At 37.7% G+C, this 27,788-nt stretch overlaps 1 protein-coding gene across 12 annotated transcripts in view; it reads left to right on the forward strand.

The window, feature by feature from the left end:
* Window positions 1–27,788, forward strand: part of UBE2Q2 (ubiquitin conjugating enzyme E2 Q2) — a 59,737-nt gene that overhangs the window by 24,215 nt on the left and 7,734 nt on the right. For 8 of the 12 annotated variants that reach the window (XM_024925725.4, XM_003818966.6, XM_024925726.4 and 5 more), the window contains 8 exons: window positions 1,627–1,686; window positions 6,100–6,240; window positions 8,867–8,951; window positions 10,629–10,689; window positions 11,763–11,853; window positions 17,646–17,704; window positions 24,813–24,861; window positions 25,293–25,388. In XM_024925725.4, coding sequence (XP_024781493.1) covers window positions 1,627–1,686; window positions 6,100–6,240; window positions 8,867–8,951; window positions 10,629–10,689; window positions 11,763–11,853; window positions 17,646–17,704; window positions 24,813–24,861; window positions 25,293–25,388 — 642 coding nt within the window. Of the gene's footprint in view, window positions 1–1,626; window positions 1,687–6,099; window positions 6,241–8,866; window positions 8,952–10,628; window positions 10,690–11,762; window positions 11,854–14,058; window positions 14,295–17,645; window positions 17,705–24,812; window positions 24,862–25,292; window positions 25,389–27,788 lie in introns of those variants that run through there. The other 4 variants (XM_055098559.2, XM_024925727.4, XR_001337193.5 and 1 more) reach the window with 3 other exon arrangements.

Raw genomic sequence — 27,788 nt, forward strand, 5'->3', positions numbered from 1 at the left:
ACAAGTACAGTAAAGAATGTCTGATTCTTCTGAAAAAAAGTGGTCCCTGCATTATTTGGATTGAGTCTGTGACTTTCTCAAGCCCAGCAGTCTGATTCCATCTCTTTTGTATCTTCCAGCATGTCCTTATAGTTTTGGTTCACTAAGGGTATTCTCCTTGTATTTGTTTTTCTGCTACTGCAGCAGACCTACTCTTTTTTTATAAAATTCTGTCATTTCAGTGGGGTTTTGAAAAGAGGACCAGGCCACATCTTGAAATGAAATCATCTTAGGGTTTCCCACGATTAACTCACTTTTTGTTTTGATTAAATTACTTCCCCTTTTTGAGGTGATAGGGGCTCAGCTTTCTCATTTTAAAATGAGGGATAGTAACTGGGCTGATGGTGACAGACCCAGATGCATGTGAGAATCACCTCAGAGAGCTTTTGAAAACCAGATTCTCTGGGTAGGCTTTGAAATTGGCATTTCGAAAATGCTCTTTCAATCATTGATGCAACCAAACTCTTTGGGAGTTTTAGGCTAGGTATATAGTCTTTAGATACCCAGAATAGTTTGATTTGGAATATAACAATTTAGGGAAATGAAAAAAGGGAGAATTACATTTTGGAAGCTGCCTGCTTCCATTTTACATTAGTTTTTAGACGACAATGTCTAAAGAGATGCAGATTTAAAGGAAATACAAGTTAATTCTGCATGGGTATGTTTACATGGAATTCTCCAGCTGACTAATCCAGAAGAGTTCCAATACCCTCTGTGATCATGGGTTTGTTTTTCTTGAGAATTATTCCATCAGAGTGTCTAATAACAGATGCTTAGATACTGCCGAGACCTTTGTTGGTCTTACTTGATCTCTGGATCCTGGTTTCTTGATCGTTTACATATTCTGTGTTCTAACCTGAACTGGCCTTCATGGTTAAAGATGCATGTATAAACAGTGTCCTGGCGAGGGCCTACCTTTTCAACTTTGCCAAAAATGGATATGAAAGTCCTTCCTAAAACCCCATCAAATTCATTTCTGAACTTGATAAATTGTAAATGGTGTAAATTGGTTAAGTTGTGTCTTGTAGGGAAGTATTTTGTTGTAAAATGTTTTTAAAAAGAAAATTTGCTTTTTAGTGAGGTAATCATTTCATAATTCTTAGTTTTGTGAAATGTCTATTATCAATAACACATCTGACTGTTCAAAATGTAAGGCAATTGAATTTATGTAATGATTCAGGCTTTCCAAAGTTAAAAAGGGAGCTATTTTAAGGAATCGGTAGTTTGGGAGATTTTATTTTAAATAAGCCATTGATCTTATGCACATAGCCATATAAGTAAAATGTTTTCTTATTTTAAATTAGATTATGTTTTAACATTTTTTTCTGTTTTGCTTTATATTTGATTGCTTTTCTTTGTTCCTAAGGCAGCCATTAAGTTGAATTGTTCAAAATTGTTTCATTTTTAAAAGCTGATAACTTGTTAGTCAAAGCTGGATTTAAAGATAAACATTTTAATTTTAATAAACTGTCTGGTAGTGGGACTCCAGTGACATATGGTTGAGAGTTTGTGGCACCAGTCTTCTAATGTACTCAGCCTGTGCATATTTGTTCTGTATAGCCCTGGCAGATTCTTTCTCTGTTTCAGAATGGGACAACAGAAGAAGTGACTTCAGAAGAAGAGGAAGAAGAAGAAGAGATGGCTGAAGTAGGTATTTTATATAAAAGAAGAGTTCATAAATTTCTTCATTTTTGAACATTTGAGTACTTCTCAAATCTTTTTTATAGACTACTATTAATGTGGAATAATTGAAAGCACATTGTGTTTGGAATGGAATATAATTTCCCAACTCTGGCTTTACCTCTAACTAATGATATGCCTTTGAGCAAATTTATCTGAATTCTTTGGATTTGATTTCCTGGAAAACAAAAGCATTTAACATTTAGCACTAAAATTATATTTATGTTTAATACTAATCAGTACTTAATCTGTATTTGGTTATTTTTAGGAAGAGGAACTACTAAGTTTAAAAAATTTCATGTTTGCATAAAAGGAGAATTTGAGAACATTTTAGGGACTACTCGCCAGAAGTAGTGAAACTGTCTCTTGTTGAAAAATCATCAAAGAATTTTGTCTTAATCTGGTTTACACTATTTTAACAGAATACTGGAGACTGGGTAATTTATAAAGAACAGACATTTATTTTCTCACTGTTCTGAAGGCTGGGAAGTCCAAGATCAAGATACCAACATTTGGTGTCTGAGGACCTTCTTGTTGCATCCTCACATGGTAGAAGGCAGAAGGGCAGGAGAGCAAGCTAGTCCATTGTGTGAAGCCTCATTTGTAAGGGCCTTAATCCCATTAAGGAGGAAGGAGCCCTCTTGGCTTAATCACCTCTTAAAGGTCCTCCCTCTTAATAGCATCACATTGGCAACACCTGCATTTTGGAGGGAGCACATTTAAATCATAGCAAATTTAGTAGAGCGCATTCCAAAGACATTAAGCTTAGGCCAGTTGTCAGTCATGGATATAATTTTAGATGTTTGCAAGCTCTGAAGCTCTGCATTTAAATTCAAACTTCAGAACAAAGATCTTTGTCTCTGCGTTGACCAAATAGAGGATATGTGAATTCCATGGTCTTGATTTAAAAAAAAATTTTTTTTTCTGTTTTGGGTCTTATAATTAATGTATGCTTTTATTTTCTTGATTTGGAAATTTTTAATCTAAAATGTACTTTTAGAATGCTTCAGAACTAAAGAAGCAGTGTTGTAGGCTTGTTTTGTTTTTTTGAGACGGGGTCTCACTGTGGTGCAGGCTGGAGTGCAGTAGTGTGATCACGGCTCACTGCAACCTCAAACTCCTGGACTCAAGCAATCCTCACACCTCAGCCTTCTGAGTAGCTGGGACTACAGGCGTGTGCCCCATGCCAAGCTTTTTAAAAAAATTTTTGTAGAGATTGGGTCTTGCTCTTTTGTCCAGGCTCATCTCGTGAACTCCTGACCTCAAGTGATCCACCACTGGCCTCCCAAAGTGCTGGGATTATAGACATGCGCCACTGTGCCTGGCTGTAGGCTTGTTTTATGAGTCTGGAAGTAAAATACTCTTAAAACTGTCAAGTTAGAATGATTGTTTAATGTTTTTATGCAGTTTAGCTTAGGTGGAATAAACTGCATGAAAACATTAAACCTTTTTTGTGCGCCCAGTTTACCATGAAGCAGCCATTGTACTAAAGTTCATGAACTTTTTCTTTTTCCCCTCATAAGATAATAAACAAGGGGCTGCAACATGGAGGGAAACCTAGAAAGGCAGACTGGACTTTGGAGATGTCAGATTAGGACAGGTGGAAAGAAGATATTCTAGGCTCCTAAAATAATATGGGAACAGGCTCAGAACAACCTTGGACATAGTGTGTTTGAGTTCATTGGATACTTTTCTTTTGAGGAGGGTTGATGGGTGGAAGTCATGAAAAAACAAGATTGGCTAGAAAAGGCAGATGGTTAAAAGTCTTGAATTCGAGACAGGTGTGTTTCTATTTGGTGTGATTATTTGAAGGAGTGGATTGCCCCTCCACACCTGTGGGTGTTTCTCCTTAGGTGGAACGAGAGACTTGGAAAAGAAAAAGACACAGAGACAAAGTATAGAGAAAGAAATAAGGGGACCCAGGAAACCAGCGTTCAGCATATGGAGGATCCCGCCAGCCTCTGAGTTCCCTTAGTATTTATTGATCATTTGTAGGTGTTTCTCCGAGAGGGGGATGTGTCAGGGTCACAAGACAATAGTGGGGAGAGGGTCAGCAGACAAACACGTGAACAAAGGTCTTTGCATCATAGACAAGGTAAAGAATCAAGTGCTGTGCTTTTAGATATGCATGCACATAAACATCTCAATGCTTTACAAAGCAGTATTGCTGCCCGCATGTCCCACCTCCAGCCCTAAGGCGGTTTTTCCCTATCTCAGTAGATGGAACGTACAATCGGGTTTTATACCGAGACATTCCATTGCCCAGGGACGGGCGGGAGACACATGCCTTCCTCTTGTCTCAACTGCAAGAGGCATGCCTTCCTCTTATACTAATCCTCCTCAGCACAGTCCCTTTACGGGTGTCGGGCTGGGGGACGGTCAGGTCTTTCCCTTCCCACGAGGCCATGTTTCAGACTATCACATGGGGAGATACCTTGGACAATACCTGGCTTTCCTAGGCAGAGGTCCCTGCGGCCTTCCGCAGTGTTTGTGTCCCTGGATGCTTGAGATTAGGGAGTGGTGATGACTCTTAAGGAGCATGCTGCCTTCAAGCATTTGTTTAACAAAGCACATCTTGCACAGCCCTTAATCCATTTAACCCTGAGTTTGACACAGCACATGTTTCAGAGAGCATGGGGTTGGGGGTAAGGTCATAGATTAACAGAATCTCAAGGCAGAAGAATTTTTCTTACTACAGAACAAAATGGAGTCTCCTATGTCTACTTCTTTCTACACAGACACAGTAACAATCTGATCTGTCTTGCTTTTCCCCACAATTATTGATAGGAAGGCCTTAAGCAGGGAATAGTGTGCTGAGGATATTGTTTGAGAAAGATAATGTTGAATTCTGTTTGGGATGTGCTGATTAATACTCAGAAAAAGAAGTTTTGTGGATGGGAACATGACTGAGGTTGAAGGTATAGGAGGAAATACAGGCTAAAGGCATTTGTGAGAATTGTGAGGAAAACACATGTAGGATGGAAGATCAGGGCTGAAAGGTGCACACAGGGAGAAGGGAGCTCAATGAAGTATGGAGTCATGGGCAGAGTTTGATTGAGAACAGAACGTTATAGGGCTTGAAGAGATGGCATTCCAAAAAGGAGGCCGGGGAGGTGAAGGCTGCAGTGAGCCGAGATCTTGTCACTGTACTCCAGCCGGGGCAACAGAGTGAGACTCCATCTCAGAAAATAAAAAAATAAACCCAAAAAGGAGTCCTATTGAATGGATAGAAGGTAGTGATTAACCTGGTCTAGAAATCAGTGAATTGGCCTGCTTGGGGGAAAAAAAAAGGCCGAGATGCATATAAACTACTCCTTTAGAGATTTTGGCAATTGAAGTAGAGAAATAAGGTAATTGCAAAAAGTTAGGATTTAAATTCTGCATAGATTTATATATGTGTAAGAACAGATAGTACGGGAAAGAAGGGAGCAGAATGATGTGAATAAAGATATTGGTCTAGGGGTATTCAAATTCTTTGTTTTCTTTTCCTTTTTTTTTTTTTTTTTTGAGATAGAGTCTTGCTCTGTCACGCAGGCTGGAGTACAGTAGCATGATCATAGCTCACTGCAGCCTCAAACTCCTGGGCCCACATGATCTTCCTATCTCAGCCTCCTGAGGACCTGAGATAAAATTCTTTTTCTAACTGTTTTTCTAGTTATAAACGTCAATAGATGCTTACTACATAAAACTTGGAAATTAGGGGAAAGCATTAAATGCCTCCAGAGATAACTAAAATTAACTGAAATTAACATTTCAATGTAAGTTCTTCTGGTCTTTCTTTTTCTGTGCTTATTTCAGCGTAACTGAAATTCTTTCTGTTCTTTTTTGTATTGTTTTTCATTTTAAAGTTTTTCGTTACAGGAGAAATTATGCTATGTTAGTATTTCAGTGGCCTCTTAATATTTTGCTATTTTTGCACATGCAGATTTTGTGTTTATTTTTGTGGCTGCAAGGTTGAAATAGGTATCCTTATGCCTAAATTAGTGTTTATAGTTTAAACTAGTTTCTTAGAATACAATTCTAGAAGTTGAGTTTCTGGAACAAACTAGGAACACTTAAGGTTCTTGACACCTGCTGCTAAACTGTTTTAAAGGTTCCTCTTAATAGGAGATTTAGAAGATGGCTTATTTGGTAATAGTTATGATTTTGTAAAGCTTTTAAATCTGCTTTACCCAGAGTCTAGATTTTAAATAAAATATAGGATATAAAAGGTGGGAGCCTCTTGAATGGAATGTGGGGGCTTTTTCTCTCTCCCTATAGGATAGATACATTTTGTTTCTTGTTCCTCATTGAGTCAAGAATAATTTAACATTATTTTGGCATAAGAAACTGCTGAAGAAAAATAGGTTGAATAAGCTAACATTTTTCATCTCTTTGTAGGATATAGAAGACTTAGATCACTATGAGATGAAGGAAGAAGAGCCTATTAGTGAGAAAAAGTCAGAGGATGAAGGAATTGAAAAAGAAAATTTGGCAATATTAGAGAAAATTAGGAAGACTCAAAGGCAAGACCATTTAAATGTAAGTGTGTGTAGATATCTAGAACCTGGACTTTTGTGGTTAAATAATTATAGTTAATACCAGGCAATTCATTAACATGCCCATCTCAGCTGCCCTCTTCCTCCATTTCTGCCTTAGTGGTGGATTCAGTCATATGTGTTTTAAAACAGAGTCTTGCTCTGTCGCCTAGGCTAGAGTGCAGTGGCACAATCATAGTTCAGTGGGGTAGCCTTGATCTCTCAGGCTCCAGTAATCCTGCTGCCTCAGCCTCCCAAGTAGCTTGGACTATAGGCACATGCCACCATGCCAGGCTAGTTTTTTTTATTTTTAGTAGAGATGAGGACTCTCTGTGTTGCCCAGGCTGGTCTTGAACACCTGAGTTCAAGTCATCCTCCATATCTCGGCCTCCCAAACTACTGGGATTACAGGCATGAGCCACCGTGCCTAGCCTTAGTCATATGTTTTGTTGCTGTAGATTACGTTTCTTATCTATAGATAGCCACTTTTTACCCTGTTCATCTGCTCTTCATATCCTGAAACCACCTGCTGATCCCTGTATTTGCCCCTTCCCGGCCTGTTTATGCTGTTTTCTCTGCTTACCTTCCTCCCATGGGATCTGTATATTCAAATTCATCCTCTCCGACAAAATACAATTCAAGTTCTTTCTCCTTCGTGAAGCTGACTTTGGTCTGTCCTGCTCTGACCCAACCAAAAGTAATTTTTCTCTTTTGACTTAACATCCTTTTTTTTTTTTTTTTTTTGGATGAAGTTACGCTCTGTCTCCCGGGCTGGAGTGTGGTGGCATGATCTCAGCTCACTGCAGCTTCCACCTCCCAGGTTCAAGCAATTCTCCTGCCTCACCCTCCTGTGCAGCTGGGATTATAGGTGTACACCACCACACCTGGCTAATTTTTGTATTTTTAGTAGAGACAGGGTTTCACCATGTTGGCCAGGCTGGTCTTGAACTCCCGACTTCAAGTGATCCACCTGCCTTGGCCTCCCGAAGTGCTGGGATTACAGGTGTGAGCCACTGTGTCCGGCCACAACTTAATATCTCTTTTACGTGAAGCAGCAGGATGTGAAAAGAACACTGAGTCTGGTGACAAACACACCTTTTATGGTTTCACTTTCCTCAGCTCTAAGATATGGCTAGACAGTACATACCTTTTGTATGATTGCTATCAAAAATAAATGAAAATGATGTGTGTATATACATAAAATGCTCAGAGTAGGGAAACATCAAATGACTGTCTGAACACTTACTACTTTTTGCCTTGTGTTAGAGCTATTGACCAACTCCATGAAATCTGAGTAGCAGTTACTTTGTCTTGGGCACAGGTTCCCCAAAACAGGGAATGAATTGTTAGGTAAGTAGATGCCAAATGTTGAAAACAGGTAGATTACTCTCCCTTCTTCAGTCTTATTTATACATTAATCTAATTTATAATTTTTAGTAGAGCAAAGAAATTTAGTCAAGCCCCCATATCTTGATTACTTAAAAAACAAAGTTTGTCATTTGAATTAATGATGACTGTACTTTATGTCTTGTGATCGATTCCAGTTTGAGTTATAGTCAAAACAACTATAAGTTATTGAACACTTTTGCATGATGGATACTATGCCGAGTACTTTATACTTCATATATCTTCACATTTAGTCTTCAAAGCCACCGTGTGAAATAGGTATGCTTCATATTTTAGAGATAGGAAAAACTTCTCATATTTTGTAGATACGAAATGAGCTAGGAAACTTGATTTTTCCCCCCTTCAAAGTATAGTGCAATGTTCAAAATCTTTAATTTCACGTGACCAAAAAATAGTTCCGTTTGTATTTAGTCTTATGATAAGATATTGATGTGTTTTCATCTTTAGAGATGTCCCTGCACTGAAAAACTGAAACCAGTCGCATGTAGGCAGATGTTTCTCAGTGTCTTAATGTGCGAACTAGACCATCTGTGTAATATTCTTGCTTGTAGTCTTATGAATGGAACTCTATTTTAGTTAATAATGTGTCACCTTGAGTGTCTTCTAGTATTTTCAAAAATTGCTGGGGTTTGGAATAGACTCATACTGAATTCTTTGTTATTGTGGAATCCATGGTGGTCTGGACATGTTGGCTAGACTTTTTCACATGAGAAGAAATAGGAAATGAACTAGACTTGTGCCTAGTTTTAATATCCTCTTGAAACTTCATAATGCTTCATTTAATTGGGCTTTTTTTTACTTCTTAAAATGTTGAGGTTGGGCACAGTGGCTCATGCCTGTAATCCCAGCACTTTGGGAGGCCAAGGCAGGCAGACCACGAGGTCAAGAGATTGAGACCATCCTGGCCAACATGGTGAAATCCCGTCTCTACCAAAAAAAAAAAAAATACAAAATTTAGCTGGGCATGGTGGTGCGCACCTGTAGTCTCAGCTACTTGGGAGGCTGAGGCAGGAGAATCTCTTGAGCAGGGAGGCGGAGGTTGCAGTGAACTGAGATCGTGCCACTGCACTCCAGCCTGGGTAACAGGGCTAGACTCCATCTCCAAAAAAAAAAAAAAAAATGTTGAGTGGTGATCCATTTTTGCTGTAATCTTTTAGATCAGGTTGAAATATCTTAAATCTTAGCTCAGCAGACCCTGGTAAACAGTGGCTTTTGTGTTTCAGGGTGCAGTGTCTGGGTCAGTGCAAGCTTCAGATAGACTTATGAAAGAGCTCAGGGACATATACAGATCACAGAGTTATAAAACAGGTAAGGATCTCTGGATCCCTGCTCTCCTTATGATTCTTCTGCTCTTTTCTATTGTCAGATTATAAATGTCATTTCTTAAAACTGGACAGAAATGGAAATGTTTACTAGCTTTATTTCAGGAATGTGAAACTCAAATGCAATCAAGTTCCAAAAGATGTAGGAGTAAAATAGGATGAGTTTACTTGTCTTTTGGATTTTTAAAAAATGTTTTTATAGGTCCATTGGAATTTTGTCCTCTTCTTGATAAACAGTGAACTCTTACATGATTTTTATCTTCTGGGGAAAGCATGAGCGATATTGCTTGGAAAGTAAATAAGAGTAATACATTTCATTTTACAGAGAATAATTGCCAAGTTGATTTTTATGATTTCCCCCCATTTTTGAAAGCAAGATAATCAGCTCTTATTGTAAAGATAGTTTTGTTATTACCTTTAAAATATATAAGTTTTTAAAGTTTTCATTTCCTTATTTGACGAGTATTGTTACTCAATATGACTTGAATATTATGGAACCTCTCTAACTAGAGGTAAAATTCTCATATTGTTATGGAGATTCTAATAGTATTAAATAATGAGCCAAACTTTAATTCGAAAAGATAGCATTGGTTGGGTGCGGTGGCTCACACTTGTAATCCCTGCACTTTGGGAGGCCAAGGTGGTCAGCTCACCTGAGGTCAAGAGTTCAAGACCAGCCTGGCCAACATGGGGAGCGAAGCCCCATCTCTACTAAAAATAAAAAATTAGCCGGCTGTGGTGGTGCGCGCCTGGTGATCCGAGCTACTCAGTGGTCTGAGGCAGGAGAATCACCTGAACCCAGGAGGCAGAGGCTGTAGTGAGCCAAGATTGCACCACCGCACTCCAGCCTGGGCAGCAAGAGTGAGACTCTGTCCAAAAAAAAAAAAAAAGCGTTATGACCGATTCAATTCTAGCATTATGACCGATTCAGGAATTCTTAGCATGAGCAAATCAAAATTAATTAGAATTTGCTTAAAAAATAAAAACAAGGAAAAATCCTTGCTTTGTAGTGTGCAGGATAAGCCAAACTTGTTTCTGAGTTGTTAGAATTGTGGGTGTCCTTACGGTTTTTTGTGTAAGAAGTCTAAAAGTTTATCTGTAGAAACCTAATAAAGTACAAACATTTGAATACTGGTTTTATTTTTAAATGTTAAATAATCATTTGTTTCAGCATTGTTTATATAGAAAAAAAACAGATATTGGGTGGAATTTGTTAAAGCATATCCATAAAATAAACTACCACAGAGTCATTAAAAAGATTGTGAATAGATTTATGTATACTAACTTGGAAAGATGTCCCTGAAAGTTGAAGAGAGATTATAAAACAACATACGTAGAAGGATTCCATCTTTGTAGAAATGTATGTTCGTGGAAGAAAAGTCTTAAGTACATATGATTTTGCATAATCTTTTTTTCAGTCAGACTAAACAGCAAGCAGTTTTTCAACTCATTAAAGAATCTTCTCAATTGATGGCTGTAACTATCTGTTAAGGGCATAAGATACTCAGCTGCAGTAGTGTAATATTTACTATATAGCTTAGTTGTTCCATGTTTTAAGAGCAAAATTTCTAGCTTTCGTTGGCTATTTAGTGTATACATTTATACCATAGTAATAGTTATATGATCAAATGAAGAGTAGCTAACATGCTCTATATCTTAACAGGGATTTATTCAGTGGAACTCATAAATGACAGTTTATATGACTGGCATGTTAAACTGCAGAAGTAAGTGGCTTTTTAATGCTAACCCACTCTTTGCAATGGTAGACTATCACAGTGGAGGTTATTTTCCTTCTAACTTGATACCTTTATACTATGGCTTTTACTTAGAACTTTAGACTTTATTTCTATAGAAATAGTTCTTAGATTGTTTAAATGAGCTGTTGCTGAGGCCTAATAAGAAAGTGAGAAAGAGGAAGGACAGAAAGAGGGACCAGCTGCGGGATAAAGTGTTTTATGGAGTTAGAGCAGGGGAACTTAGAAACAAAAGTGTATTTAATAACTTCATGAGACTGTGATAAACAGTTTATATTTGAAATATATACAGCACTTTGGGAGACTGAGGTGAGAGGATCTCTTGAGCCCAGGAGTTTGAGACCAGCCTGGGCAACATAGCAAGACTTCATCTCTACAAAAAAAAAAAAAAAAATTAGCCAGGCATGGTGGAAGTACACCTGTAGTCCCAGCTACTGGGGGTGGTGGGAGGCTGAAGCAGGAAGATCTTGCACTCCAGACATCAAGGCTGCAGTGAGTCACGATCGTATCACTATATTCCAGCCTGGGCAACAGAATGAGGCACCCTGTCTCTTAAAAAAAAAAAAAAAAAAAGTTGGGGGGAGGTGGGATTCAAATTAGACCTGTATATATAGGACAGTTGTAGACAAATACAGGTTTTTTTAGTGATTTAACTTTTCATAGTTCCGACCATGGCAAACTTTTCTCCTTGAACCCTTTGGCTAATAATGTAAGTTTAATATGCTTTCCTAAACTTTTTTTGAGTTCTTGAGAAAATTATATACATGTGACTATTTTCCTTTAGAATGACTGCAAACTCCGAACTCCCTTACTAGATTAAATTTAGAGTATTATGGTCTCTTTTGGACATTTATTCCCAAGGAGCTGGAACCTATAGTGACCTCTATTTTTCCTGGTGATACAGAGCAGCTTTAGACCTTCTCTTTCTGGAACTTGCCCTAGGTGCTCTATTTTAGCTGTCATACTAGTTCATTTTTGAGTTTAGTTAAAAAAAAAAATCTCTAACTTTTTATTTGAACTGTTTTTTGTTTTGTAATTCTTAGGGTTGACCCTGATAGTCCTTTGCACAGTGATCTTCAGATCTTAAAAGAAAAAGAAGGCATAGAATATATTTTGCTTAACTTCTCTTTTAAGGTAAGAAAATAGTTACAGGACCCCATATACTTCCAGTTGGGGGGCGTATATTTGTACAAGTGCTTTGGAAAACAATTTGGTAAAGTAGAAGATACTCATACCCTATGGTTCAGGAATCTCGTAGACATATTCTCCGTTAAGACATGAGTACTTAGGCGTACCAGGAGACACAGGAATGTTCAGAGCAGCATCGTTTATAATAGCACCAAATAGAAAACCCAAGTGTTCATTCCAATAAAATGGAGAATTGTGGTGTTTATAAAAGTGGTTTACAGCTATGTGGGACAAGATGGGTGGATCTTGAACACAGTTGTAAAAGAGACTGGACTCCAAAACCTATTTTGTACAATTCCCTTTATATACAGTTCAAAAATAGGTAAAACTAATGTTGATTAGGGCATGCATTCTTAGTGGAGGCAATATCACCTGCAGTGTAGTGAAAACTGATCTTTAGAGTGAAAACAATCTTAGCTATTAAAATGGTCTGCTGCCCTCCAAAGGGCCACAGAACATAAACAGATATACGATTTATCTATGGTGTTAAAATTCCATGGAGCAGGGGGGTAAAACTAGGAAGAAAACTTCTAAAAAGGCTTCTTAGGGGGGCAAAAATGAAAAGAAAACTGAGAAACACTTATTTATGGATTCATACGTGAGCAGTAAAACTGCCCAAAGAGGAAAACTGTCCAAGAACAAAGAGGTGATTACATACAGGTTAGGGTAAGGAGTCCATCTAGGTGGGAGGTAGGGAGGTGTGAACTGAAAGGTATATCTGTGCAGGCTTCTTGGATACTGGCTGGAATATATTTCTGGGCCAGGTTGATGGTTACTTGAGCACATAATTTACAATAGCTTCTTAAGGTATATCTCTATATTTTATGTACTTTTCTGAATTTATGTGTTATATTTAATAAGGTTTTTGTTTGTTTGTTTGTTTGTTTTTTGAGACGGTGTCTTGCTCTGTTGCCCAGGCTGGAGTTCAGTGGCACAGTTTCGGCTCACTGCAACCTCTGCCTCCTAGGTTCAAGTGATTCTCCTGCCTCAGCCTCCTGAGTAGCTGGGATTACAGATGCATGTCACCATGCCCAGCTAATTTTTTTATTTTTAGTAGAGACGGGGTTTCACCATGTTTGCCAGGTTGGTCTTGAATTCCTAACCTCAGGTGATCTGCCTGCCTCGGCCTCCCAAAGTGCTGGGATTATAGGTGTGAGCCACCACACCTGGCCTAATAAGTATTTTAAAGATGCTAAAAATAATGGTTAAAGAATAGCAATGGAATCTAGAAAAAATGTTAATGATTTTTTTTTTTTTTTTTTGAGACAGAATCTTGCTCTGTTGCCCAGGCTGGAGTGCAGTGGCCCAGGCTGGCGTGTGGTGGCGCAATCTTGGCTCACTGCAACCTCTGCCTCCCGGGTTTAAGCAGTTCTCTGCCCCAGCCCCCCGAGTAGCTGGGATTATAGGCATGTGCCACCATGTCCGTATAATTTTTGTATTTTTAGTAGAGATGGGGTTTCACCATCTTGGCCAGGCTGGTTTTGAACTCCTGACCTCATGGTACACTTCCCTTGGCCTTCCAAAGTGCTGGGATTACAGGCGTGATTTAATATGGATCTGGATGAGATGTAATGGTTTAAAATCTGTGGATATATGAGATATTTTGATGGAAAAAGCAATACTTCCTTTGTACTTACAAAAAGGTAGTAATTTTCTAAAAGCTTCTTACGTAGCTTTTTTATGTGTGTGTTTTTGCTTGGGGATATATCTTATGATTGAACTTTCTTGAAGTGACCCAAATGTCAGTATTATCTCTTACTTTCGTTATTATAGAAACTGTTGTGGTTGTCAACTGGGTTGTCTTCCTAAAATATGAGTCTGGTATATATTGACTGAAGTTGCTAATGGCTACATTTTTACTAATTCATATGGGGGAACGAATAAAGCACCCAGGCCAAAAACAAAAAACAAAACACACAAAAAAGGAAGGTATCTTTCTTTTAAAAAAAATTAAATTATATGTCCTTATGCCTAACACCAAACTTAAGAAATAGAACCATTTTTTTTTTATCCGTCCCTGTAGCCCCCGGTGTGCCCCTCCCTTGTCACTTCCTCTTTGAAAGGTATCTTTACGGGAATATGAAATATTGGCCAGGAAACTGGAGGATTTGTGACTATAGGTAGTGTTTTCATTATTTTTTCCTGCTCTAGGTAGAACTTCAGGGAGGGGACGATCTGGGAGGTAAATGGCTGAATTTCTATTGGATTTGTGTTTCTGGACCATGGCTCCTGATACCAGAAAGAAGGCCCTTTTCTGGGGTTGGAGTATTTCTTGAGAGGCCTAGGAAGAATGTGATTGCCTTGAGCTAACTGACCTTATGAAGAGGACCTTAAACTGAATTGCCAAGTTATTAGTATCGGGATTCACAGACTTTGGAGGATAGCAGGTATGACTCAGAAAGATTTGCAGGAAAGAGCCAGAACAGTATATATTTATGGCCTCTGATGTCCACGGTGACAACTTGAATAATAAGAAAAATGGAACTTGAGATAAAGCATAACACAAAGATGGGAGTTGGGGCAGGAGGGAATGTGACCTTGTCAGCTACTTGGTAAATCCAACTTGCTATATTTTTAAGGAAGAAACTTTTTGGTGTTTCGGGCAGCATCTGAATTACTGAATTGAATTCTGAGGTAGTACTTTAAGAAGGGTCTATTTAGATAAACTTAGGTTCATTTAGAGAATAATAGCCAGGATTGGGAAGAGATTGATTGTATTCCGTGTCCTAGGATAGCTGGTGAAATTGTGGATTTGGAGAGGAGAACATGAGGGTTGATGTTATCTTGTCTTCAGCTATTTGAAGGACTGTGTATATGGAAGCATTAGCTTTTATTTGCTTTTGGTGAATGCAGGGCATGAAACTAGTAAGTCAAATTACAAAGAGGTGATTTTCAACTCAATGTGAGGAAGCGATTTGTAACTATTTAGAGCCATTTGGTGATGTAGTCTTTAAAAATAGAATGTTCCTCTTCCTTAATAACTTAGATGGCTAAGATGTTAAGATCTCAGATAACTTTCTGAGATCCTTTATAGAGTCTGAGAGTCTGTTTCTGAGTTAATATATACTAAGGTAACTGAAACTTCATTTTAACAGTCACCCTCAACCTTTTTTTTCCTCCCTGAGGAACTTTTTATTTCTGTAAAATCTGGATTCCTGAGTTCCAGGGTATAGACTTTATGGAATAGAGCCCCCAGATTTTGATGTAGAAGAGTTATTCTGAACTGTTTAAAATGAATTAAATCATACATAATGAAGAGGTTTTGTAGTCACTCATTAGGGATTCACATGTTTAAAGATCTAAATAATAGGAGGTTAAATGAAATTGTACTTTACCAAGCTTACATCAACCTCTATACCTTTCATTATGTCTGTTAAATATAGATGAAAGGTGAGCTACTTTATTTGAAAGTAGATTATAATAACTGTTGTTAAGTTGGTATCTTGTGTCATTAAGTTGGTATCTTGTGGATAATCTTACATTTCTATTGCAAGTTAGAAAATGATTTCTTATCCCTCATTTTATATCATCTTCCTCCTTCATATATTTTTATCAAGTCTGATGATCCTTGTCTTTTAATTGGACCCATTCATTATTGCTGATACTTGGGTCTGAATCTCCATCTTACAGATTCATTCCTATTTGTCCTTCTTGCTTCACACTCCTTTTCATCTTTCTTTGGATTTTTTGATTACTCTAGTTTCCTACTTCTGTCAGCGTGGTAGTTCTTATTCTTCTTTACTACCCTACAGTTACAATATGTCTTTGACTTGTCAAAGTCTAATATAAACTTGTAAATTTATATTTTTTCCTTTTCCTTGTCAATACAAGGACCTTAGAACACTGAGTTCATGTCCTCCCTGCCATATATATGCTGCTGTCGTCATGCATTTTAGTTCTATACTTACCTAAAACCCTATACATAATTATATAATTAGTCACTATCCACTTAGATCCACATGCATATTTGCTCTTTTTTATGGTCTTTATTCTCCACATTTTCATTGAGGATCCTCTTTCTCCTGTCTGAAAATAACCTTTAATATTTCCTTTAGTGTGAGTCTGAAGACCAAAAAAAACCTTTCTTTTTCTTTTTCTTTTTTTTTTTTTTTTTTGAGACCGAGTTTCACTCTTGTTGCCCAGGCTGGAGTACAGTGGTGCAATCTCAACTCACCGCAAGCTCTACCTCCCGGGTTCAAGCGATTCTCCTTCCTCAGCCTTCCTGTGTAGCTGGGATTACAGGCATGCACCACCACGCCCAGCTGATTTTGTATTTTTAGTAGAGATGGGGTTTCTCCATGTTGGTCAGGCTGGTCTTGAACTCCTGAACTCAGATAATCCGCCCACCTCAGCCTCCCAAAGTGCTGGGGTTACAGGCGTGAGCCACCGTGCCCGGCCTTTATTTCATTTTTGAAGAGTGTTTTCATTGAGGTTAAGTTTCTAGGTTGGCAGTTTCTTTCAGTGCCTCGAAGATATCATTCTCTTATCCTAGCTTCCATTGTTTCTCTTGAAGTATTTATGGTGGTTAAATCTTGTGAAGTCTTTGATCAGATTTGGAAAATTCTCAGCAACCATATCTTCAGGTATTGGTTCTGTCCCATTCTTTTATTTCTTCCAGGACTCTAAGTATGTGATAAACTTTTCAATATATTATCTTTTTTATTTTCTGCATTTTCTACCATTTTATCTTTCTGACTTATTTTCTAGTTTACTGAATCTCGCTTCTGCTAAGTTACTTGCTGTGGTTAAACTTATCCATTAAGCTGCTAATTTCAGCTGTTGTATTTCTAAATTTCAGAATTTCCATATGGTTCGTTTTTATAATTTGCATTTCTCTGCTAGGCTTTCAGTCTTGTCTTTTCTTTCCTTGCTTATGTTCAACAGAGTTAACTCTGTTATCTTGACCCCTTGTGGTTATGTGTATTATTTGCTTCTCTTGTTTTCTATTATTTCATCTTTTAAGTCTCATGGCTTATTTTTAGTGATAGATGTTATATATGAAAAATTGTAGAACTAATTTGAAGCCTTGGAAGCTTCAATTTGAAGCTTAATCTTCTCCAGACAGGATTTACATTTGCCCCTGCCAGGGGCTTGGAAATTAGCAACCCAGGATTGCCTCATCCAGTCAGGGATTGAGATGATTAAAACTGGCTGTCATTCCCTGTCAGGGCAATTTGCAGTTTGTTCTTCAGGGTCCCAACCTAAGGAGCGGGAGACTTAGCAGGGCCTGTCCTCGGTGGACGCTGAGCTCCAGTATTTATCTCCCTGTGAGCTCTGTGAGTCTGTGAGTTCTAGCTCAGCTTCTGAACCTCTTCTTTTTCTCTTCTGTAATTGGAAGAAAACCAAGGGGGAAAAAAAAGATCCTGCTCTCTGGTGTTCCCTTTTCTTAGCCTTGAAATTATTATGTTTTGTTCACCTTTCTAGTTCTCAGTCAGAAGATTTATCTAAGTTACCTAGTCTATCATTATTGGAATGGTTCCTTTATATAGTTCTAGTGAAGTGGAACCCCTTCATGTGTTTCATCAGTTTACCATAATGCTGTTCTGTTTGGGCCTGATTTTAACTTCATTTTTATTTGCTTTGGTTTTCATTTTGGTTTTGGGTACTAATTTTATGACTCTTACCCATTATCTGATAATAAATGTACACATTCTTTATAGTATCTTTTAAAATCTTCTAAATAGTATAACATTAAGGATGTTCTTTAAATTAATTAAACTTGCTTATTTGCTTTTTAGGATAACTTTCCATTTGATCCTCCATTTGTTCGAGTGGTGTTACCTGTTCTCTCAGGAGGGTAAGTTTAAGTGACTACTTAAAAAGAAATTTTTTTCAGTTAAAAAAAATTTTTTTTTATAGAGACGAGATCTCACTATGTTGCCCTGGCTGGTCTTGAATTCCTGGGCTCAAGTGATCCTCCCACCTTGGCCTCCCAAAGTGCTGGGATTACAGGCATGAGGCCACCGTGCCTGGCCTACATTTTTTTTTTTTTTCCTTCTAAATATAGTGTGTACCAGAAACATTTGGAGAGCTAGTCCCAGGGTTTCTGATTCAGTAGGTCTGTGGTGGGGCCTGAGTATTTACATTTTTAAGAAGTTTCCAGGTGAAGTTGATGCTGTTGTTCTGGGGCCCACACCTAGAACCATTAGTTGTAAAGCATTATGTTGTTGATAGGTAAAGTTTTTAATGATTCATACACACACGTATTTATACATATACACACACACACACACATACACACATGTATATATACACACATACTTTTTACCATAAAAAAGCTAATGTTTTCAAATGTAAATTGTGATTGAGGGTTTAGAGAATGTTACGATTAGAGAATGGTCCCCACATGCCTGTGATCCTAATTGGTACTTTTAGGGATAATCATGGGAAAATCTCATGGACCTATGGAACTGGCTAATTACTCCTAGAGGTAATACTTGCAGTTTAGTAGGGTCAAATGGTAATTGTATTGCTTCTTTTTATGGTTGGAAGTCTTACAGAAGGTGGGGAAAAGATCACAATTTGTTAGGTTAGTTATGAAATGTTCAGTAGGCCCTCAAAGTATGAGCAGTTTAACTTGAGAATGTTCCAACACTCGGGTGACTAATTCTATTATGTGACATAATCTACATTATGGTGGTTAAAATCTAAATATATCCAGCCTTTCCTTTGATCATTTCTATGGTTGAGATAGTAATAGTTGCATTTAGGGTAAAAATATGAGTGACTGCTTCAGACTTCAGAACTTTCTCCAGAAGAGCTTTGTTCCTACAGTTATTTTTAGTTATATTTGCTTTACATGCTTATATATGTGTTTTGGGGGCTAAAATCCTGTTAAGAATCATTTCTGTGTAGTCAGAATACATACTAACTTTGGTGTTGATACTACAGAATAGTTATTTGGGCATGGTGTCCATCTGTAAAGCTCAGAGAAACAAAAAGTGTGTGTTTCTTTTTTTAACCTTTAGTATTACATATGGATATGCTGAGCTCATTTTGAGTTCTGCCACATGGTAAAGCAATATAATTTATTTTTACTTATTTATTTATTGAGATAGGTTCTCGCTTTGTTGCTCAGGCTGGAGTGCAGTGGTGCCGTCATGGCTCACTGCAATCTCTGCCTCCTGGGCTCAAGATATCTTCCCACCTCAGCCTCCTGAGTAGCTGGGATGCCACCATGCCCAGCTAATTTTTGTATTTTTGGTAGAGATATGGGGTTTTGCCATATTGCTCAGGCTGGTCTTGAACTCCTGGGCTGAAGCCATCTTACCCGCCTCAGCCTTGCAAAGTACTGGGATTACAAGTCTAAGCCACTGTGCCTGGCCCAATATTGTTTTTCAAAATTATTTTATTATTTTTTGTCCTTTTTTGTTTTTAAATATTTCTTAATTTTATTTTTTTCAGTATTGTTTCTTAAGAGTTTACTTACCTGACACCTGCAACCTAATCTTTGCCATAGCTCTCAAAATGTTCTGTAAGCACTAATATAGTGGGTTTTTTTTTTATTTGTTTTTTGAGACGGGGTCTCACTGTCACCAGGCTGAAATGCAGTGGCGTGATCTCGGCTCACTGCAACCTCTGCCTTCCTGGGTTCAAACAATTCTCCTGCCTTAGCCTCCCGAGTAGCTAGGACTACAGGCGTGCGCCACCATGTCCAGCTAATTTTTGTGTTTTTAGTGGAGATGGGGTTTCACCATGTTGGCCAGGATGGTCTCTATCTCTTGACCTTGTGATCCGCCTGCCTCAGCCTCCCAAAGTGCTGGGATTACACGCGTGAGCTACCGCACCCCGCCTAGTGGTTTGTTAATAGATGTTTGTTTTGAGGGGACTGCAAGGTTTTGGGAAACCAGGTTCAGAATATCTTTTACCAAAGGACTTCTTGGAGGCTTAATGCTGTTTTCTATTTTTCCCAAATTTGTTTAATAATTTACACGATAGCATCTCAGGACGGTGTCCTCTGGCTTACTCTCTGGGAAGGGCTGTTCTGTTGGAAATCTGGAGTTCTGAGTGATTCCCATGTGTTTTCTGCTGCAGAGCAGGAAATGCTGAAGGATTCCTTCATGAGCAGGTGTTAGAGGTCTCCTTTTGACAGGTTGTTACAAAGTTGATCACAAATATACTATTACAGTGAGTGGAAATCCCAGGTTGGGTGTGAAATAGTTGTTTAGAATTGTGTACAGTTTTCTTTTGTTACCTTTAAAGCTTCCGTAGACTGTTTTTGGATCAGGCAGTAAAATTGCTATAAAAAGTACTTCTCTTGTCATAAAACCTCATGATCAGTTTTGGAAGTTGAATGTTAGGTAACCCAGCCAAATATTTACATATACAAAATAAACACAAGACTGAAAAACAGTAAATGTTTAACCTTTCTCTTGCTGACAACACCAGTCTTTTACTAGCCACCAAGTCATAGTTCTTACGTTTTTCATAGTTTAATGTTAAAATATCTTTAACGAAGCCTTTACTGACTGGGGAGAAATGACATAACTATTGTGCTTTAGTTTTTTTTTTTTGAGACAGAGTCTCACTCTGTTGCCCAGGCTGGAGTGCAGTGGCGCAATCTTGGCTCACTGTAACCAATGCCTCCCGGGTTCAAGCCATTCTCCTGCCTCAGCCTCCTGAGTAGCTGGGACTATAGGCATGCGCCACCATGCCCAGCTAATTTTTGTATTTTTAGTAGAGACAGGGTTTCACCATGTTGGCCAGGCTGGTCTCAAACTCCTGGCCTCAAGTGATCCATCCACCTGGGCCTCCCAAAGTGCTGGGATTATGGCATGAGCCACTGCCTGGCCAACTATTGTGCTTTAGTTTTATGTGCTTGTTTATAAAATTGTGATGTTTACTCAGTATTCCCATAAGCATGGGAAAAGGAAGACAGGTCATTTTTTGTTCAAAATCTTATTTGAGAGAAAAAAAGATCAAGGAAAAGATTTGGAAGAAATTTGCAAATTCAGAATAAATACATAAAAGCATTTTTATCAGCCAGATGTGGTGGCTCACGCCTGTAATCCCAGCACTTTCGGAGGCCAAGGCAGGTGGATCATCTGAGTCAGGAGTTTGAGACCAGCCTGGCCAACATGGCAAAACCCCGTCTCTACTAAAAATACAAAAATTAGCTGGGCATGGTGGTGGGTGCCTGTAATCCCAGCTCATTGGGAAGCTGAGGCAGGAGAATCGCTTGAACCCAGGAGGTGGAGGTTGCAGTCCAGCCTGGGCAATAGGGCGAGAGTCCGTCTCAAATTTTTTTTTTTTTTTAAATCAGAACATTTTGAAATGTGATTATAAAATTGGCCAGTATAGCTTTTCAACATTTTATTGTAAGAATTCTAAGAATTTAAGTTCATGACCTTAGTTTACCACCTAGAATAGAGACAAATACTTTATGCATAATGCCATTTTCAGTTTTAAAATCTGTTACATAGTTTCTTAATTGATTCTTTTTTGCCACAGTGTTATTGTTCTCATTATTCAAATGAATAATTTGAATAAGTCAGCTTGTGACCTACTCAAATAAATCTTCTGATTCCTAATAAAGTGTCTTTCATTATACCAAATGCCAGCTATATAAGAGGGGATTAAAAGTACTAAGTACTCCATTGATTATCAAATGCTAACCATGGACTTAATTTATCAGAGGTTTAAAGCAGCAAAGAGTTGCTCTGGCAATAGTGACCTGAAGACTTCATGAAGTAGGTGAGATCCCAGCTGGGCAGTGAAATGTGAGTGTCGGGTTTGGTCAGCTGGTGGAGGTTGAAGGAAAATGATTTACATAGGTGAAAAGTAAACACAATCAGTTATCTAGGAAAGAGAATGAGATACTCAGAGTATACCAGACCAGTTTGAGCTATAACACAAGGAGGGTAGGACTCATGTAGAAGAGTTTTAGGAAATAGTGCTGATGTAATATCTTGTACTTAAACAGGTCTGTGGACTGGCAAAAGATCTTTTTTTTTTTTTCCCCCCCTCTGCTAAGTAGACTAGATACCTGGCTATTCATCTTTCTGTATAACTGGTTGAGAAACAGGGGAGTGACAGTAAAGAAACTATTGTAAAGTAAATCTGGTGACAGCAGAAGAGAATATGAGACACACTGTGCTCACAGAGCCTAGAAGAGTGTGACAGTAGTTGAGGGCCACGCTGTTGTCTTAGAGTGAAGTGAGGAGAACCTACGTTGGTTTGGTAGTCATGGGAGTGGAAGGAGGAATGAAATGTGAAAGCTCATTGGAGGCAAAATCAAAATGGCTTGCTCTTCACCTGGAAACTTCTTAAAAATGTAAATACTCAGGCCCCACCACAGACCTACTGAATCAGAAACCCTGGGACTAGCTCTCCAAATGTTTCTGGTACACACTAATTTTAGTGTGGAGGAGGAATTATTTGCTGACTTGGGAAGAAGTAAAAGCTTGCCATCTCAATCAGGGTAAAGCTTGAGCATTGTGTGATTCTAGATAGATTATTGAGCAGTTTTGTTCTATGTATTTCATATCCCATATCTTCTAGTTATGACCCTACTTCTTTATTTCTTGACATAGCCAAACATTTTTTAAATTAACAGCTTTATTGTGATACAGTTTATATATGATAAAACGCTTCGAAGTGTACAATTTGGTGGTTGTTAGTATATTCACAGAGTTGTGCAGTCATTACTACTACCTAATTTCAGAACATTTTCATGACTTCAAAAAGAAACCCCGTACTGATTAGCAGTCACTCCCTGTACCCGTTTCCCCCACCATTGATCCTGGCAACCTCTCATCTAATTTTTATCTCTGTAGATTTGCCTATCTTGGACATTTCATATAAATAGAATCATATAAAATGTGGCTTTTTGTGACTGGTGTTTTTTATAGTGATTTTTAAATCAAATATCTGAAGAGGCTAAGCTTAGGATAGTGTTTGCTGTACAACTTTGGCAACTGAACTTTTTTAAAGTTGAAAATACAGTATTACTGTGTCCATATATATGGCATGTTATCCTTAGATGACCCTTACTTAGATCATTAATGTTTTTTTCCTTAGTATTCTTGAACTGTCTCAGTATTCAGCAGGAACCCTTTGGAGGCAAAGAGCAGTAAGAATTTGGAACACTTGTTGACAAAATGAATGTAATTTAATACAGAAGTAGAATCGGCCACTTTTAGGTGTCGATGCTGCTGAAAGTGTATATTAAGGAAAAGTTTAGTTATCTTACTTTTTGCGTAGGTACTAGAACTACTTGTCTTGTGTTCAACAAACGTTTGTGTAGTTATTACGTACTTGTACAAATGCACTTTTTGACCTGAAAATCCAAAAACTCCCTTTCTTCCCCCCACCTGTTAAGACTCTGCATCCTCAAAGGAAGAGTGGGGTACCTTAAAGGAAAGGTGGTTGTGACTGGATAATAGGTAAAATGTCTACTGTAGACTTCCTTTTCCCGAAACAAGTTCCTGTCTACCATCAGCATTTCCAAAATTTGAAGATTGTGTGTGATGTTAACTCATCAACCGATTATTAAGCTTTCAGCAATTGTGGAACCAAAATCTAAATGAGTACCTGGATCTTCTAATTCTGTTAAATCAGTGAGTGCACATTATATACAATACTCTTTTAGCCCAGTAGGAGAGTTAAAGAGTGGAAGATAGATTTCTATGTTTCAGAAATAGAATACACACAAAAAAAATTTAATCCCATGAACCTTCGCCTGAATTTAAATTTTTGGAGAGTTTTTCTTTTAGATTTTCTTTCACTTTTAGATTAATCTTTCACTTTGAAAGGTCCCAGGGTTTGGGCAAAGCAAGTGGGGAGAGACACTTGCTTGGATTCTCCAGCATGGGGGAGATGAAGAGGACTTCTTTCCCGAATTTTATTATTAAATATTGTCACTATAACAATTATTAATGTTAGTGGTCTACAGTAAAAGTTTTTAGATGCCTTGTCTGCAAAGTAATTTGGTTAGTTGACACAAAGATGCCTTTGGTTAACTGGAATGGAAGATGTGCAGGCTAGAGTGGTCTTGGCAAGTCTTCTGGGGGAAAATACAGCATTTGGAAGGGTAGGAAGCAGTAGGAATCTCAAGCAAGGGAAAGGCATGGGCAGAGCCCCGGAGGACAGAACAATTTGTGGTGGACTTGGTGTCCACACAGACCTAATCAGTGGTCTTAGCTTTTGTGTTTTCAAAATTACCACAGTTTTTGTTCTAAAACTATCATTCCCTTGATTTTTTAAGGCATGATATTTATGTATTTTGAAATTTAAAATAACATTGAAGGAGAAATGAAATTTTGTTTGAGAAAGATAAAGGTTAAAAATCGTTATCTAAATAATGATTTTCTAATGGGAGATTTGGTACATCCCCAGAAGTTATCTTTTGTTCAGAGAATAGTCTTCAGGCCTAGAAAGAACTTAAGGGAGTCCCAGAGAGAAGCTCCATGGTCAGAACCATTTGATTCTCACAACAGAATGGGTAAAAACAATTTGAACCATAAAACCATACAGATGTTCATAGCATGGATAGGGTAAGGTCAGTGTCATTGTCAGGGGAAAAACTCATGACTGTAACATGGTAGAGAAAGTTTCAGATGTAAAGAACACGTGAATGCCATTTAAGGAAACTGATTCTTCTGCCCCTATTCTTTGGAATATTTAGGGCTAAGTTCTTAATTACTGATATCATACAAATCTGAAAGTATTATGTTCTAAGAACCATTAGAAAAAATTGACTAGAATTTCAGAGGGATTACATTAGCGTGATAACATTAGAATTTTTAAATTACCCATAGTCCTGTATCCCTAACAACTGTTGTCATGTTTGCATGTTATTTTCTCATCTTTACTTGTGTGCATATTTTCTTGGTAATGGCACTTAGAAATTGTTTAAGGAGGAATAATTCTCGAGAATTTTGTATGACTCCTTTTTTCTTTTTAAGGTATGTATTGGGTGGAGGAGCATTATGTATGGAACTTCTCACAAAACAGGTGACTTTTCTTACGATACTCCATTTTCACCCACAATTTAGTGTTTTGATCATGTAAATTAGATTGTAAGTAGAAAATTCTTTAATAGCTCCTACTCTTAAATTTTAGTTTATTTTTAAAATAGCTTCTACTTTCAAGAATGAAAAAGGTAAACCAATAAAATGACATTGTACTTGGTGCTGATGTATGCTAGGATAGGCATTAAGAGTGACCTTTATTTAAGGTTCTAATTTGCTCATGTTGGGCACTTAGAACATTGGTTTGTTGTTTTTTTTGTGAGATTCTGGAAATGTTCCAATTTTACTTTTTCCCCTTGACTACAGTCTTTTTAACACTGATTTGCTGCTGTTGTTACATACCATTTTGTTAGGCCTTCCCAAGTGGGAATCAGAAATACTACTGTATTTTAGAGATACTTTGTTCTTCTGTAGGGCTGGAGCAGTGCCTACTCAATAGAATCGGTCATCATGCAAATAAATGCCACCTTAGTCAAAGGCAAAGCCAGAGTGCAGTTTGGAGCAAATAAGGTACTTCTGTTAAGAATTTTACATAAACCATAAGATACATTTTATATTAACTTTATAAGCTTTCTTCCTGTCTTGACTTAATTCTTTTTTGAGATAGTTTCATTTTCATTTGGTTTGTGTTCTTCTTGTTACAAAAGTGATCTATAGAAAATATGGAATTATAAGAAAATTAAAGATACTAATTGATAATCACTTAATGATTTCATATCTGTTCTTTTTAGTCTGTTATATTTGCTGTAGATAAACATAAGTTTACAGTTGTAAACAAAAAAACTTATTTGTAAACAAATGTTTACAGTTGTAAACTTATTACTGGTATGTATACTGTAGTAAATTAAAAATTATATGTACTTTGAAGTTTTAAAAAATTGAGTTCATGTTATAGAACTAATTCCTGGTAAGCTTTTATGTGCTAGGCTCTAGTCTTTTCATTTGTTTATTTTTACTTTTTTTTTTCTCTGTGCCTATGCTTACCAAGTTTTTTTTTAAATCTTTTTATTAACTCAATCCTCTTAATAACTTAAAAAGTAGGTGCTATTATTATCTGCATTTTGTAGATGAGGTAACTGAAGCATACAGAAGTTAGATAACTTGTCTGAGGTGACAAGTGGCAGAACAAGGATTGGAACTAGACAGTCTGGCTGCCCTAGGCCCAACCAAGAGGAGCTGAGAGCAAGCCATGGGACATAAGGATGTTGTTCAGGCTGGTTTTCTTTTCAGTTAACCTGAAGCATAGGCTGTAATGTTAATTTTAGGACATTAGTGAGACAGCCTTCCAAAGCCGGAGGTTTGTTACCATGACTTTTAGCAAGAATTTGTGGTTTAAAGGCAAGATGGTGCTTTATGAAGCTTCCATTCACTATGGAGGGAATGGTAGTTGAGTTAAATAGTGAAATCCTGGAGCACACAGTCTTTAGGGCAGCTTCTGACCTATTTCTATGATCAGGAAAGGCATCTGTCTTTCCCTGCTGCCCATAACCTCCACTTATTCTCCCACAGAATCCCCTAGACTGTGATCACATTCAGAAGAGAGATCTGTTTTGTTTTTTCCAGGGTAGGAGGAAGTGAGTCACTACCTATACTAAGCAGTCTAGTCTTCTGTGTATAAATGAGCAAGGGTGGGGAGCCAGATCTCTTGGAGAATCTCAGGATTGTGCAAGATGGTAAAGTGGTCTCATGTTAGTTGTATCCACAGCTGTCATCAGAAGCAGACACAGATACTTTTTGTAGGAAAGCATCTCTAATTTAAGCCTGTAGGATTCCCAAAGATTAAAAGAATTCACTCAAATCATAGCATTCAAATAGTCAACCCAACATATTTGAGAATTGTCAGAAATAATAAATAATAGATATGTTTCCCAAAGACAGTAGGTTTTGGAATTATCAGATACAGAACACAGACTTCAGATATTAGAATTGTGAGAAAATAGTTATATGTGAAATCTAATATAAAGAAAAAAAGATGGAATCATAAAATTGAGCAAGCAGCAAGACCACCAGGAATGATGAAGAAGACCTGAAAAGAAAATGGATGAAATAGAACTTACAGAAATTAAAAAATGTAGATGGGTATGGTGGCTCACGCCTGTAATCTCAGCACTTTGGGAGGCCGAGGCAGGAGGCTGGCTTGAGCCCAGGAGTTGGAGACCAGCCTGGGGAACATGGTGAGAACTCGTCTACACAAAAAATATGCCCCCCACCCTAAAAAAACAATTAGCTGGGTATGGGGTACCTGTCTATAGTCTCAGCTACTCAGGAGGCTGAGGTGGGAAGATCACTTGAGCCCAGGAGACCGAGGCTGCACTGAGGCATGTTCGCGCCACTCCAGCCTTGGTGACAGTGAGACTCTGTCTCAAAATAAAAAATGTAATTGTTGAAATAAGAAACTCAGTAGGTTAGACACCAGAAGAGAATTAATTGATTAGATGATTATCTCAAAAAAATAAGTTAGAATGTTACACAGAGAGACATGAGGATAGATGATAGGGCAGAAGTTGGTGGGGTTGGTGGGGAGAGATCAGAATGAGGTCTAAAATATGTCTTAGTGGAATCCCAGGAGGAGATATTAGAATTATACTAGAAAGTGAGAGAAATAGAAGTTCTAAAGGTGATAGAAGCAAGTCTATATAAATCAGTCACAACAAATGTAAATGGACTAAAGTTACCACCTGTTTTAATCTATATATTTAAAATATGAAGGTACAGAAAGGTTGAAAGTTTTTATAAAGGAGAGTGATAAAGATATGCCAGTATACATTAACTAGAAACAAATGATGCAGCTTTAGTATCAAACAAAATAGGATTCTGGAACAGAAAGCATTAGTAACAATTTGATAATAAGTCTGTTAATTAGGAGGATATAGCAATTTTTGTATTTTATGTACCTATCAAAATAGCCTC

This window comes from Pan paniscus, chromosome 16 (assembly GCF_029289425.2).
Source record: "Pan paniscus chromosome 16, NHGRI_mPanPan1-v2.0_pri, whole genome shotgun sequence".
Lineage (NCBI taxonomy): Eukaryota > Metazoa > Chordata > Mammalia > Primates > Hominidae > Pan > Pan paniscus.